Source organism: Ixodes scapularis, unplaced genomic scaffold (genome assembly GCF_016920785.2).
Source record: "Ixodes scapularis isolate PalLabHiFi unplaced genomic scaffold, ASM1692078v2 PGA_scaffold8__174_contigs__length_109621045, whole genome shotgun sequence".
In the NCBI taxonomy this organism is placed as follows: domain Eukaryota; kingdom Metazoa; phylum Arthropoda; class Arachnida; order Ixodida; family Ixodidae; genus Ixodes; species Ixodes scapularis.
In genome coordinates this window covers 100137922-100151574 of record NW_024609883.1, presented here as the reverse complement: position 1 = coordinate 100151574, position 13653 = coordinate 100137922, and the positions used below count along the sequence as shown (strand labels likewise).

At 44.4% G+C, this 13653-nt stretch overlaps 1 protein-coding gene across 1 annotated transcript; it reads left to right on the top strand.

Annotated features, from left to right (window-relative positions):
* Window positions 1-5700: 5700 nt before the first annotated feature.
* Window positions 5701-13378, top strand: LOC8040365 (regucalcin). Its single transcript, XM_029977900.3, has 5 exons — window positions 5701-6044; window positions 6634-6828; window positions 7666-7878; window positions 9095-9241; window positions 13025-13378. Exons 1-5 carry the CDS (start codon window positions 5888-5890, stop codon window positions 13216-13218), a joined length of 906 nt encoding a protein of 301 aa, XP_029833760.2. The 5' UTR covers window positions 5701-5887; the 3' UTR covers window positions 13219-13378.
* Window positions 13379-13653: the final 275 nt, after the last annotated feature.

The window sequence follows — 13653 nt, the reverse complement described above, 5'->3', positions numbered from 1 at the left end:
TAAAAGTTGTCTAATAAAGTTCCATGGCATAACATATGTAGCCTTTTGTAGAGTAAATTGAACGTGATATTTATTTAAAATAAGAAACATAGATTGCAACAAAATCTGTACGTCACCTGTTCTCCTTTCTCTTTTCTTCCAGCAATGTTATTGAAAACAAATAGCCTATGCGTTAAACTGCACTTAACTTAAAAGATCGTTTTACTGCAGTTTTAAATACGTTGACGCACAGGTGCAGTTTTTATTTAGTGTGCAGCACGAACCTGAAATGCAACAAACAGAAAGTTCTCTTTGTCGAGAAATGTGCCCCGAGGATATTTCTACGCCGAAACCACAAGCGTTTGGTGGCCGAACCTTTTTGACGAACTTCTTGGCAACGGCTGCGGTGCAGCGATGGCTTTCAAAATATACTTTTAGTTTACCATCGAGATGCACACTCGTTAGCAGGATGGTTTGTATATTATATTGAACACTGTATAATAGCAACAACGCAAGTCTGATTGGCTGTTGCCGGTAACCGCGGTTTTCGGGACTTTTAGTTTTACTTGGATAAGTCATGTTTCTTAATCCATCCTTGTGTATAAGATGGGCGAAAAAGTTGCTCACAAACACGCGCATCCGAACCACTCGTACCCACCACATTTTGCATCAACGGGAGAACAGTGCTTCACGCCGCGGTTGGAGAGTTGAAAGCTGTTTAGTCTAGAAAGCGTGTTGCAACTGGAAAAGTTTTATCGGACTTCGATTAACAAAATTTCAAACGATGTTTTTTTTTTGTAAACTTAGCTTCTAGTAACCAGTGATTCTACCACATCCTGCAAGCATTGTCATACGGTAATCAAGACGGTGTTTCACGAGTTTCAAGCGCAACACCGAAATTCCGAGTTTTTTTTGTTTTTTTTTTTTCGACTTCTACCTCTTCAGATTTCCTCCTCAGCTCAAAATCAAATTGATAATTCATTGGGGTCGTGACGTTTAGTATTTCACCAAATGCGATGAATCCAGGCTTCCTCCATGTTTTTTTAAGCACACCATGAAACTTGCCATTCGGAAGTGATGATTACTGCCGTCACGGCACTCATCGGCCACGACCGCGAATCTGAATATTCTTCGACGGATTTATTGTTGACGAGCGCATACACCCGAGTGACGCCGTGCTTGTGTCCAATGTGTGAGCTGACGTGCTTTGTGTAGTGCTGATGTATCACAGTGAAAAGGCTGAGATCTGTCGAAAAAAAAAAAGGAAGCACAAAAAAGAGTCCGCTATATTTTCACATTTTCGTACAGAAAAGTATGGCTTTCGACTTTCTACCCTCTTTATTTTGGCCCATTAGACAATATGCGATTTCGTAGACTGCCGATATATAATTATTTATCCCGGGAAAAATGAATTTCGCGATTCCTTTAATCCTCTTGAAAGACGCTCAGTTTCGCTTATCTTTACCGTACAAAATTCATAGATGCGTTAACCGATTGGATAGTGGGGAGCTTGTACTGCTGAGTAACTACACTTCTCCTTTCGCAGCTATATTTCTGAACACAATTCAATTTCCTACCATGTTCAATACTTACCGTTGCATAGACGGCAAGAATTATTACTTTATTGACGTCACGTCCGCCTGCGTCTTGTCGAATGCCCTGCTACATGCCGACCGAGTGTTGAACCAGGTCACTGAGCTTGGTGCAAAGAGAGAGGTGGCTTTTGAGCTCGCCGAATGAGACAGTTGAACTTGCTTGAATAGAATTCCTCGCTCCACAAAAAAGCGCTGATTTAAAAAAAAAGAATATTAAAGTAATTAGAAAGCTTATTACGCATTAACTATCACGTCCTCTTCCTTCTTTTCGTTAGCGTCTTTCAGCAGTAAAGCAAACGCAAAGCTTTTCCTTCATTGTGCATTTTTAACTTGAGTAATGGTCTTTACTGTCTCCTCTTAGTGCACGGACTGTCAACTGTTGTTCTTGCATTTGGTGCGCACCAACCAGAACGATCTGAACGCCGGGAAAAAGGAAAATGCCGGTCAAGAAGTATCCCCGGACGGCAAGAGCCTGGATTTAGAGTCCGAAACCATACAAATACATGCGAAGTAACACACAAGCATACTTTTAGACATACTCAAAGACGACTTCCCCAAACACGAACAAATTATGGCACACGAACAAAAGAATACCACGTCAAAGACCATGTTCATTTTAATACCTACGTTTAGCAAAAAAAAAAAAAAGAGCTTCGGTCATTTATGGCGGGCAGTGGTAACACACCATAAATCAAAGTCAAATTGGACGTTTTAGGAATTTATACAGCGTAAGGTTGGTCTGCCAGTAGGGGCGACACTGGTTTACACTGTAGAAGAGCAATTTTGCCAGTGCAGTACGACTGCTAACCTGGGGTCTTCAACGTGCTCACGCAGTAGTGATACACGACCGCACGCCGGTACGCCGGAACGGGCAGGGGTGGGTCTCGAACCCAGGATCCCTGGGTTCTGCAGCGCGAGCTTTCGCTCCACGCGCGTCGAGCTGGGTGTGCGCCACTCGGCCACCGATTCCCCAGTAACACACCATAACTTTTTTTTGCATAGAAATAAATTTTCCTTGCGTTTTTCTTATTTGTGAAAGTATAATCGATCTTGTAAGTGTATAATCGATCTTGGAAGATTGCTATGCATGACCTTGTCTGTAAGATTGTATGCAGTCTGTAAGTGCTACATTGGGGACAGGGACCTTTCTCAAGCCTTACGCCTTCAGTCTCTGTCTCCTTTTCGATGGTACAAAAAAAATACTAATTTAGAAAAAAATCTGTGACGAATTTGTGGAGAGCAAACTGCTAAGACTACAAGATCAGGCTTTGAGTCCTTGTTGCGGGAGATCTCAAGGGTTAATGAAGAATATGGAAGTTTTTTTAGCGGTAAGCATGTTTGGGCGCTGCCATAACTGACATTAAGTTTCTTTCTTTTCCTTTAAACATTTTGCTGCAGTTGCGCGACATGGTGGGGACACCTTTTACACACCGCAGTGTGCTTGTCCCTGATGCAGGCAATGTGCGATTTTGATATTGGACATTTCAGTGGCTAGGCGCTACAGAGGGCCAGTTATATTGGCAGCTCAAATCAGGAACTATGCAACAAAATGCGACTCTCACGTCATACCACAGTGGGGGCGCTCCTGTCAGCATGGCACGGCGCAGACGCTTTACTTGACGCGATTATGGATTCTACGCATGCGCAGAGCCCACACCTGGTGTGGGCGAGCGCTGGCTTGTTCGTAAAGGGCGTGTTAGTTTATAGAACCTTTCAAGAAAAGGTCTCTGGTCGCCGCCATTTTGCGACTAGAGCGACCCCTATCAGCAAGATATTTCTGCCAGCTGCCCGAGCTGGGGAAACCCGTTCAGCGCGACTCCCCACCTGCATTGTGCATTCGGAGTTCACCGGATTTTCTTGAAAGTTTTTACTTTATTTGCGTGTTCAGGATGCTCACCCTTTTTCTGTTAAATTCCACTGTGAGAACTAGTGAATACCGAAGCTCGTGGCCTGCTCGGCCTTCGCAGGAAACGAATGAAGAGAGCGATCGTCAAGTAGCTCGCGACACGGGTCGCTCGACATACTTCGAGGAGTATTTCCGTTGAGATAATCTCCGAAAAGCATTCCAGGTTATGTTCCCGGTCTTAGCGAAAAATATCTGATAGGGTCAGGTCCGGGGTGTGGGGACAGAATTGACACGTTCGTTCATTTGCTTTGGTGCTGTGCAAAAAAAAGCAGCTTTCTTCAAAACGTGCCCCAAAACAAGTGGGGTTGCGTCGACACTGTATATTAGATATGCTGTGTTTCTTGACACCTTTCTGATATCCTATTCGCACAGCGCGGCACGGTGGGGTACGTATTGTTCGATCGATGAGACTCGTTGAATGTCATGTTGTGAGCGGGGAATACCCTTGCAGTCTGGCCATTCTGTCTGGTCAAAAAGTTTCGACAGTTAAAACCTTTGTAGATTGAAAAAGCTGGGTATATGGCGTAGTAAAAAGCAACATAAAATGAAACAAACATTACAATTACATTTATTCTGTAGCGCACAGACTCACAAAAATAGCTTTCATTTTTTGCAGCGGAGCTGTTAAGGGCATGTTTCCCCGGGATGGTGTGCCCCGCAAAGAAATGAAGACACCGAACTCTGGGCCTACCGCCATCTATGAGCGACGGCGGCAAGCCACGTATCTGGTTTGCGCCGTCGCGCAGAGATGGGAGTAGCCTTTCCACTCCGGCTTGCCGACTTGCGGCCAGCCATTACTTTCCATTGTACAGCTTCGCTGGTCCTCCTTCATCACCAGAGTGGAAATGCTGAACGTTATTTTGTATTTGTTTCCAAAAATAGTACAGTGCTTTCTTTAAAACCTTGAAAAATTCTTTTCGCCATAGAACACAAAAGAAAAAAAAAAAAAAGAAAACGTGGCAAGTTAGCCGCCAGTGCCGGGAATCACGCCTACGCAGGCTGACACAGCCCAATGACGAAAAAAAAAACCAAAACCCAGTGTAGTCGGGCAACACTAAAATATACTCTCAAAACCAGGGACGCGCGCTGTAAATCGCTTCGTTCCAGACTGCCGCTGGAAAGGTCTATAGTTTGCCTACAAAATGCACACTCCCAGAGGGAATGATATGTGCCACCCACAGTGGTGGTGGTAGCCCTGCACGCGATGCATACTAAACATCAGTTTGGGCATAAATCATTATGTATTTGAAAATAACAAGCAAATAAATTTGATTTATTTTAAATCACGTTTCTTTCACATAAATCAGATTTATTTTATTTGAATCACATTTTCTGATTTAAATCACTGTAAATCTTTATCTTTAATATTTATTATTTTACGAAGTTTTATACATGGCATTTCATCGATCAAGATGTCCGATCATGCAAGACTATCCGAGAAAATAATAACTGTTAATTTATTGTTTCGTACAGTTTGGTTAACAATCTTTTACTGGTGCAAATGGATAAAAACAGCTTAACGTTTTGTTTGTGAAAACGTTTTATTTGTTTTTCTTTCTCTTTTTGCGTTTTGATTAGTTTTCAATGCGGCATTACGTAACTTACGAAGGAAGTCAAAGGTAGAAAAAAAAAAAAGGCTGAACGCTCTGATTTTCTGATAAGAACACTAGTTTTCGTGTGTTGAGCCTGTATAAGTCTTTCTTGATTTATGATTTTTTTTTAATATTTAGACAAAAAACAAAAGCATCTGAAAAGCATGAAATGATTGACAAATGGTAATTAAGAATATTTTCGCGATTCTTTTTGCGGAAATATTTTTATTTGAATCATCATAGTAAACCAGGCATGAATGAAATGAAGATGTAAGTCATTTTCCTTTTTATATTTCGCCCTGACACCAACGAAAAAGTGACTACTTTGCTGGACCTCTCGGTTAGTAGCTACATTTGTTTCTGTACAGGAATATCTACTATATAGACATATCAAAGAGACACGACAATTGGCAAAATCCCAACACCCTGAAAAGTCGAAACCGAAGATCGAAGGGTGTGATGGGCGCTTAAGATAAGCGCCATTCCCGCCAACTTGCAGAAGCTGCGATGTCTTGGGGATAAAATATAAAAAAGGAGTGAATATCAAACAAAACAAACATCCCGAAAGAGCGATTATAGTCTACATGAACTCGTTTCCCAGCGCGCCTTTTAAGATAACTTTATGCGATAAACACGCCTGAGAGTTCAAAAGATTACCGGACAGTCTTCAAGTAGCCCAAGTAGCCTATCTATAGTTGCTCGCCGCCGGCTTCGCAGAAAGAGTATATCGAGCGGTGCTTACGGTCGCTCCTTCAGAAGGGACATCTGTTTCGAGAAACGCCCTATTTTACGCATTCGTCTAGAAGCTGCCGAGGATGAAGATCGAGCGAGCCAGCGAACGCAGAAATGATCTGGGCGAGGGACCTCACTGGGACTGTCGCAGCTCTACCCTGATCTACAACGACGGGAAGAGAGGAGAAATTGTGCGGTTCGATCCTGGGACCAAAACAGAGACCGACATCATTCAGCTCGGTGAGTATCGGTATTGAAGCCGGTCTCGCTGCAATCCGATTTCCAAGAAGCCGGGGACGTGGCTTCTTGAGCTCAGACTTTTGTGTGTGTTACTGCTGGTTACCTACCGCCTTACTAAACGTTACTTAATCGCGCACCCCATGAGCCGAAAAGCAGGCTTCCCTGTAACAGCACCAGCTTCCGGCAGCAATACCGCTTTAGGCGCTGGCCTGCGTGCGGAACCGCGCTACTAAAACTCCCTATCATAGACTAATGCTGAAGTCTCATCAGCTGCGGACCTTTAATTAAATGCTAGGGACGTGCCATAACTTGCGTTACTTTAGATGTTGCTGACTGCAGTCCCTTCAATCGATTTAGTAACGTTTTGCGAACATTTATCTATGAACTCTTTGGTACAGATTGATAATAACAGATGTGCCACTACAGGCAAATATGTTACTGCGGAATGTTTCCGAGTTGGCCTCAGAGTAGACAGAGCACCTACCTGAGAAACCGTGCGCCACACTTTGCTTCCAAACGCTGTCCTACGTTGTGAATGGGCAAAAAGCCCATTCACAACAGGTACATTTGGTTCCCTCCCTAATTTCAGATGGCGAGATCGGCAACATGATTCCTTACGTCGAAGACAACCGCAAGCTTATGGTCTGTATGGATAATGGCATCTACAAACTTGACCTCGACACCAGGGATCAGACCCTTCTTGCGGAGATGCTGGATCCAGAATCTCCGGTGCGAACCAGAATCAACGACGGCAAGTGTGACGCTAAGGGACGTCTCTGGGCCGGTGAGTAAATAGAAATTAGAGGGTTACAACCTCGTGCAAAAACTAACTTTTCGCCTTTTTTTTTTTTTTTTTTGTAGTGGTCGCCGTTTCTTTGGTTGCATCTCAGGGATAATCGCGTTCCAATTTGACGACAAGTTTTGATTACACCGTTCAGTCATGACATATTGTTGTACAGTCTTCGCTTCGCCAGACATACAATGTTTACCAGATTTTAGTCCACCTTCCGGCGTATAGACCGCTGTGGCCAATTTTACTCTAAAACATTTTTCCGTAGATAATCTTCTCCTTGTGCGTACTGTGTATCCGGTGAAATGTCCGTACCTGGTGCTTGGCCGTCATCTGAAAGATTCTCATACGTAGCGCACCTTTTCAAATGTCTGCAGTATTAGCTCACGAAGATGCTTGTATCATATATAAATCATTAACATGCCCTGATTCACAAAAACTTTTATGTCGCGTTATAATGAATGATCTAAGTCTTGTGTAGTCTGCAGTTGTACATAGCACGCACCGCGTAAAATTTCATAGTTTAAACTTGTATAGTTTGCGGACTATGATCCGGAAAATTAGGTACGAGCACGAGCTGTAACACAGCGGAACGCCAATACAAGAGAGAATCTCGCATGACGCGGATCGAGCGCAACCACTCCTTGTGCTATCGGAACCGACTCACCTCGCTATCATATGGGTAAACTCCAAGTTCCTATTTGCACTTTCAAACGAAGGATTATAGACCGCAGTAAAACCCTATCACGACCTACCAGAATCAAAGGTTCACTTAGGTCAAAACGCTGCAAATCACAATATAAACTTGTCTCGTTTGTGTTCGCTTATCAGGAACAATGCCAAGATTGGTCGACCTGGAGAGGTCTGCCCGAGGAGTCAACAACTTCTACTGCTATTCCAAGGGGAAGGTAACCTTGAAGATGCCGCAGATTTCTCTGTCCAACGGTATCGCGTGGACTTCGGACAACCGGACCATGTTCTACAATGACTCCGTACCGGGAACCACGTACGCCTTCGACTTCGACCTCGGCACCGGAGACATAAGTGAGATAATCTTGTGGTCATCACAACGAATGCTTGAAAGTCAAGCATGCCTCGTTGGTTCAGATATCATAGTCGTAAGCAGTAGATTGTTTCGCAGGTGTTGGCGTGGTACGGTGTTGTCAGCAAGAATAGGCCCTTTTCAAGAGTGTGCGCCATCTACTAGCTGCTGCGTCAATTATACTGAGTTCCGCCCTTGTTGAAGCGCCTACTCTGAGCGTGTATTGGACCGACCATGTATTGGACATGATTGTGACGTCAGCGCTCGGGGAGGACTCGGATCCAATCAAGCGCTTTGTGCCCAAAAAATGGCGACCACCAATGTTGCTTGATACGGTTTTCAGTTTTCTTTAAATTTCCATGCTCGTAAGTGAAGAGCATGACACTGCTACCAGAAACAGTTTTTACACTCCACTCGCACGTGGTTAGAATTGTACACTAATTTTTCCATCGTCAGTTGGTGCCAGGCATGTGCATAATTCATTACGCTGAAACTTTTAATGGTTGTGTTTCAATGCTCAAATGAAAACGGAAGGAGCCGATGACTGCGCGTTCACGCTAACCATGTAGCATTCTTACAGAACATTGCACGGGAAAGCCATATTCTAAATGGCAAGACATCTATTTAAAAGCACGTTGAATCGCCTTTGTGTTTTTACGTTATTTTACCCATGAAGTTTTCCATCCAAAGCAGCAAAAGCAGGAAGAGGCTCTAGAGAACAAAAAAAAAACTACATCTCGCCTCATCTCTCTTCATTTTGGTCAATTGTTTTGCCTCTCACACTTTTGTTTCTATTCCCTTTTCCTCTGTCTAATATGTTTAATTTTTGTGTCCCATTGTCCTACCCTTGCTCAAAAAGTGAGCGGCACTGGAGAACTTGGAGCAAACGTTCGCGCAGCAGAACCCAGTGTTTGTGGGTTAAATCCACACAACCCTACCTGTTCCGATTTCGATGAGTATCGCACCGACATACGGTGTTGTATTAGTGCAGCGTGGCTCGCGCTAAAGGCTGTTAAGTATTTCACCTACAGCGTGTAACAGAGTCGCCATAGACTCAAACTCTATTGAACCTAGCGTCTCATAAATGTTACCTCCAAATCAAGAGTAGTTCCTCAGACATGATGACTTTACCTATGTCGATGACAACGGTTAACATGTCTTGTCATTCATTAGACTTGCTATCGACGAAAATTGGCAGTTGACGCGCGGACTTTGCAGGCAATCGTCGCGTGTTCATCGATTTCAACCGTACGCCCGGGTACGAGCACCTCGGAATTCCCGACGGCATGACCATGGACGTCAACGACAAGATATGGATGGCCTGCTTCGGCTTTGGCTCCGTCATTCAGATCGACCCGGAAACAGGTACCCGATGTCGTATTCAGAGTAATGCGAAGCTAAGCCTCCGTGCACCTTTAAGGTTGGCTCACGCACTTGCTTGAGTACGATCGACTGCTTTACAACCGTTCGTGGTCGCATATGACGACCGAGCACACTGGCGCCATCTACCAAGTAGCCCTGGAACACATCCGATCTTCTTCATATGACTAATGACTAAACTGATGGTTGTTCAATATTTGCCAGGATCATATCTACGCACTATCTATTGGAAATGATTGTGTGTAACATTGCCAGAATTATTTTAAGCCCAAGGTGAAAGCAGGATGCCTAAAAAATGGGAGATATACGCAGATTCTACTGTTTCCAGGGTTACCCACTAGATGACTCATGTGTGTTCTATCGCAGTAAGCGCTCATTAGCGGTTGTAGCGCATTAAGATCAGACACAAAAACAACTGTGTATGCTGTGTGTTTCACTTCGCAATATTTGACTGGAGTATGTCGGCTATCATAGTAAAAACTTGGAGGACGCTTAAGGGTGATTCACACTCTCGCGTTGAGTCCGATCAGTGCTGGGGTTGCTATGGCAACAGCCGCGTCGGTTCCAACAAAACGGGTAAACTAAAACGGTTTTTGTCGGAGCCGGCACAGCTGTTGCCATAGCAACTCTGGCACTCGGCCGGACTCAACGCAGGTGTGTGAATCGCTCTTTAAAGGGCTACTCCACCGATTTTTTCATTGTCTCCGATTTGCTTGAAATTTTGCTAAACTAACCAACAAACATCGCGAAAATAGTATCCCGAATATTAGGTCAAAATATTGTTTTTTCGCGAAGTTATTGAATTTAGAGTTTTGGTCCTCACCGTGTTTTTCAAGCTCGAAGTCTCTACTGGCAACAATGAAAAAGTGACGTCAGTGGAAGGCAGGGGTTCACTCTTTGGGCTGTAGATTTTGTTTTAAACTGATTCGAAGCAGTTTCATGGTGTCAAATGAATGCTTGGGAAGCTCGCTGCAGTACCCGCGCTCCAGCACGGAACAAATGATTGGCATATTCTATTTTTTGGCTGCTTGCTCGACTGGCAAGCCTGCCTGCCACTGACGTCACGGCCCTGAAAAGCGCGCGTATATTTGAATGTTGGTTTTTGCATCATTTTCATTTGCGGATTTCGCAATAACTATTATGAATTTCGCGATTCTAAATAGCATACCGGAGAGAGTAAAGGCCGGGGAGTCAGAAAATATAGTTAGTTGAGGTAGCTCAAAAAATCGGTGGAGTACCCCTTTAAGCCTCGCCTTTAATGGCGCATTCACACTGGAAGCGGATCCGCGTTCGCGAAGCGGTCGCGGATGCGGTTCGCGAGCGACCCCGTTCAGACACACCGAGAGGCGGTTGGCGGTTTCTCGGCGATCACGCGTGATCTTTTGAGACTTGCGTTTGGCAACCCTGTATTACAATCCAAAATCCACTTTAATTCAAGATCCAAAGCCCAAGTTTTGCTATTTTGGCACTCGGAATATTTTTCTCCGGGATGTTCGCACGCATCACAAGTTCAGGCAGCGAAAAAAGAAGCATGGACCCGCCAAACTCGCCTGTGATTCCCTCGACTTCGCCAACAAGCAAAGCCCAGCTAGGCGCGCCTTGCTGACTCAGAACAGGATGCCCCCGACCTTTTCTTCGAAGTGGACCCTTCCCGCATGAATAGCTGACCTTGTTTTCGGGATAGAGGGCCAGTTTTCCCCCTCGTTGTTGTTCGCTCTTATCATTTTCGAAGTTGTGAGCGGTGGGGTGGACCGTGGTGCGGGGAAATGTGTTCGGTGCTAGCCGGTCGTGGCTTCGTTGGTGGCGGACTCTCCTCTCGTCACTCGCTCGTCGATCGAGTCTACTGTTTGTTTGACATTAAGCTTAAATAAACGCCGTATGGATTACCTAAGCACTGTCTGGTACGTACACTTTATTCCTTGAGTAGGTTCCCTTTATTTATTTTATTAGTAGTAAACGTTACAGATCGAGCTAGCGCAGGTACCCTGCCCCCTCCGCAATAGTGCGTTAGCTACGCAATCAAGCTCACGACGTCTCTATCGGCCTTCGTGGTGATCATGCACGGAGTCGAAAGCTTTCAATAGTTCACGCGACTATCTTAGTGGGTAGAAAAGCTGACATTTCGATTGATCAGGGGCGGGTTCCGATGTTCTACAGGCAGGGATTAACAAGACAGCGAGCTTGGGCCTGTGGCACCCGGAATAATAAACTAACTCTTACCCGAACCAAATCACCGGTGCGAAGCCCGTTAAAATTACAAGTCAATTCTTTTCGCGGTGGATTCAAGTGACGGACGTGAGCATCAAGTTTCTCCGTTGATATGTCGAAAGCTAAGACTACAGCGCTAGGACTACAGCGCCTTGGATGCCTCACCAGCGACAGGTGCCATCTTGTTTTGAAAGTCACTGACGTCACGTCAGCGTCGCGTTGTGATTGGTTGCCGCTTTGCGGTTCGTGAACGCAGTTGGGAGAAATCGGTCCCGAAGCGGTTGGCAAAAACGCGCTCCAACCGCTCGATCCTAGCCGCTTTGCGGTTGAGAACGCGCGGAACCGCTTCGCGAACGCGGATCCGCTTCCAGTGTGAACGCGCCATAAGAGTGGAACGCTATACCGTTATCGGGCACCGTTCGCAAAGCCTTCTCATAAACCCGAGCCGCTAAATTTTGTGGATTTTTTTTTTTTTTAATCTGGCGACAAATGTTTTTGCTACATTTGGGCGGCCAAATATTCCGTTAAAATTTCCCACCAAATTTAGCGGAAAATTTAGCGGGTCGGTAGGGTAATGGCGTCACAGCCACGCGTGACATGACACGTCACGTAACACGTGGCTGCGCGCGTTGCATTATGGGATTTCACGGTCCCGCCGACGCCGAATTTTCTGCGACACGAACTGATAAACGCTATCGCGTTGCGATATTAATCTCAATATTGACATCCGGTATATAAATAACAAGGAAATCGAAAGGAAAGGAATTTAAATAAGGAGTTCACTAATCGCATACCGTTTAGTGAATAAAAGAAAAAAAAAAGAGCAATAACTCAAAAGCTTGCATTGCCGTACGAAAATTTGAAAATATGGCGGACTATTTCGAACCACCTTTCCTTCGAAAGCGCTCCGCCTTTTCACTGTGATACATCCGCGGTACCCGAAGCACGTCACTCGGCCCCAGCTCGCACATAAAACACGAGCACTGCGTCACTCGGACATATGCGCTCGTGACTAATCAATACGTCGACGAATATTCGAATTCACGTTCGTGGGCAATGAGCGCCGTGTCGGCTCTTATCATCACTTGAGAATGACAATTAAGTGTCATGGTTTGTTTAAGTGACAAGGTGGAAGCTTGGAGTCATCGCACTTGGTGAAATACTACTTGACGACCACGTGGTGTCTCATTTCGCTTTTGATTTGAGGAGGAAAGCTAAGGAGGAAGGAGTTAAAAAACCATTTCGTTGCACCTTTAACATAAGTCTCTAAGTATGTGTAGCGGCAAAGTGTTGAGGCTTTTAGACGTGCTTTTCTAACTTTACAACTAGCTCGCCCATTTGTAAGCCATATGTTACAAAAAACAATAAAAAAACGGTGCAAGTGAGTTGTTTGACAACCACTTTGAATTTTTGCCTTTTGTCGGTACTATGGGCCTGTGTTTCACTTTCGAAATAACTCAAATGTCATTGATGTACACCAAATAAAATAGTTAAATAGTTTGATTGGTCGATAATATAAGGCTACACTGTATTTACGAGGTTATAATTTTGCTTCTGCAGCTAAAATCCTGAACACAATCAAAGTTCCGGCCAAGTACACCACGTCATGTTGCTTCGGCGGCAAGAACTACGACGTTCTTTACGTCACTTCCGCTTCATACTTGGAAGACGCCACGCAGCCTGGTGACGGATTGCTTTACCAGGTTACCGAACTTGGTGTCAAAGGAAAGGCCGCCTTTGAATTTGCCGGTTAATGTTCGAGCCTTCTCTGTGGAATAATTATCCGGTCTGTTTTACTAAAATTGTCAAAACTGTGTCCAACAGAACAAAAAAAAAAAAAAAAAAAAGCCATTGAATTATAGTGTTATCTTTTGATTTGAGGTATTGGATGTAATAATAAAACATTTCAAGCAAGCTTGTTACATTGTTGTTGTTTTTATATGTTCTTTGTCAGTTCCACTGAAGAGAAATGCAAATATTTGCGCCAACGCTTCAAAATTGCATTTAGTGAGTGTATGTCATGATTCCTGCAAATGATACTGGCCTTAGTGAGTGCCCGCCATGTTCTAAGCAAAGCATACTCTCTTTAATAAGTGCACGTCATGCTTTCAGCAAATATTATCCCTGGCTGAACATCATGAAGAGGAGGAACATGATGCCACGTATTGGCATAAAACACGAAGTAATAC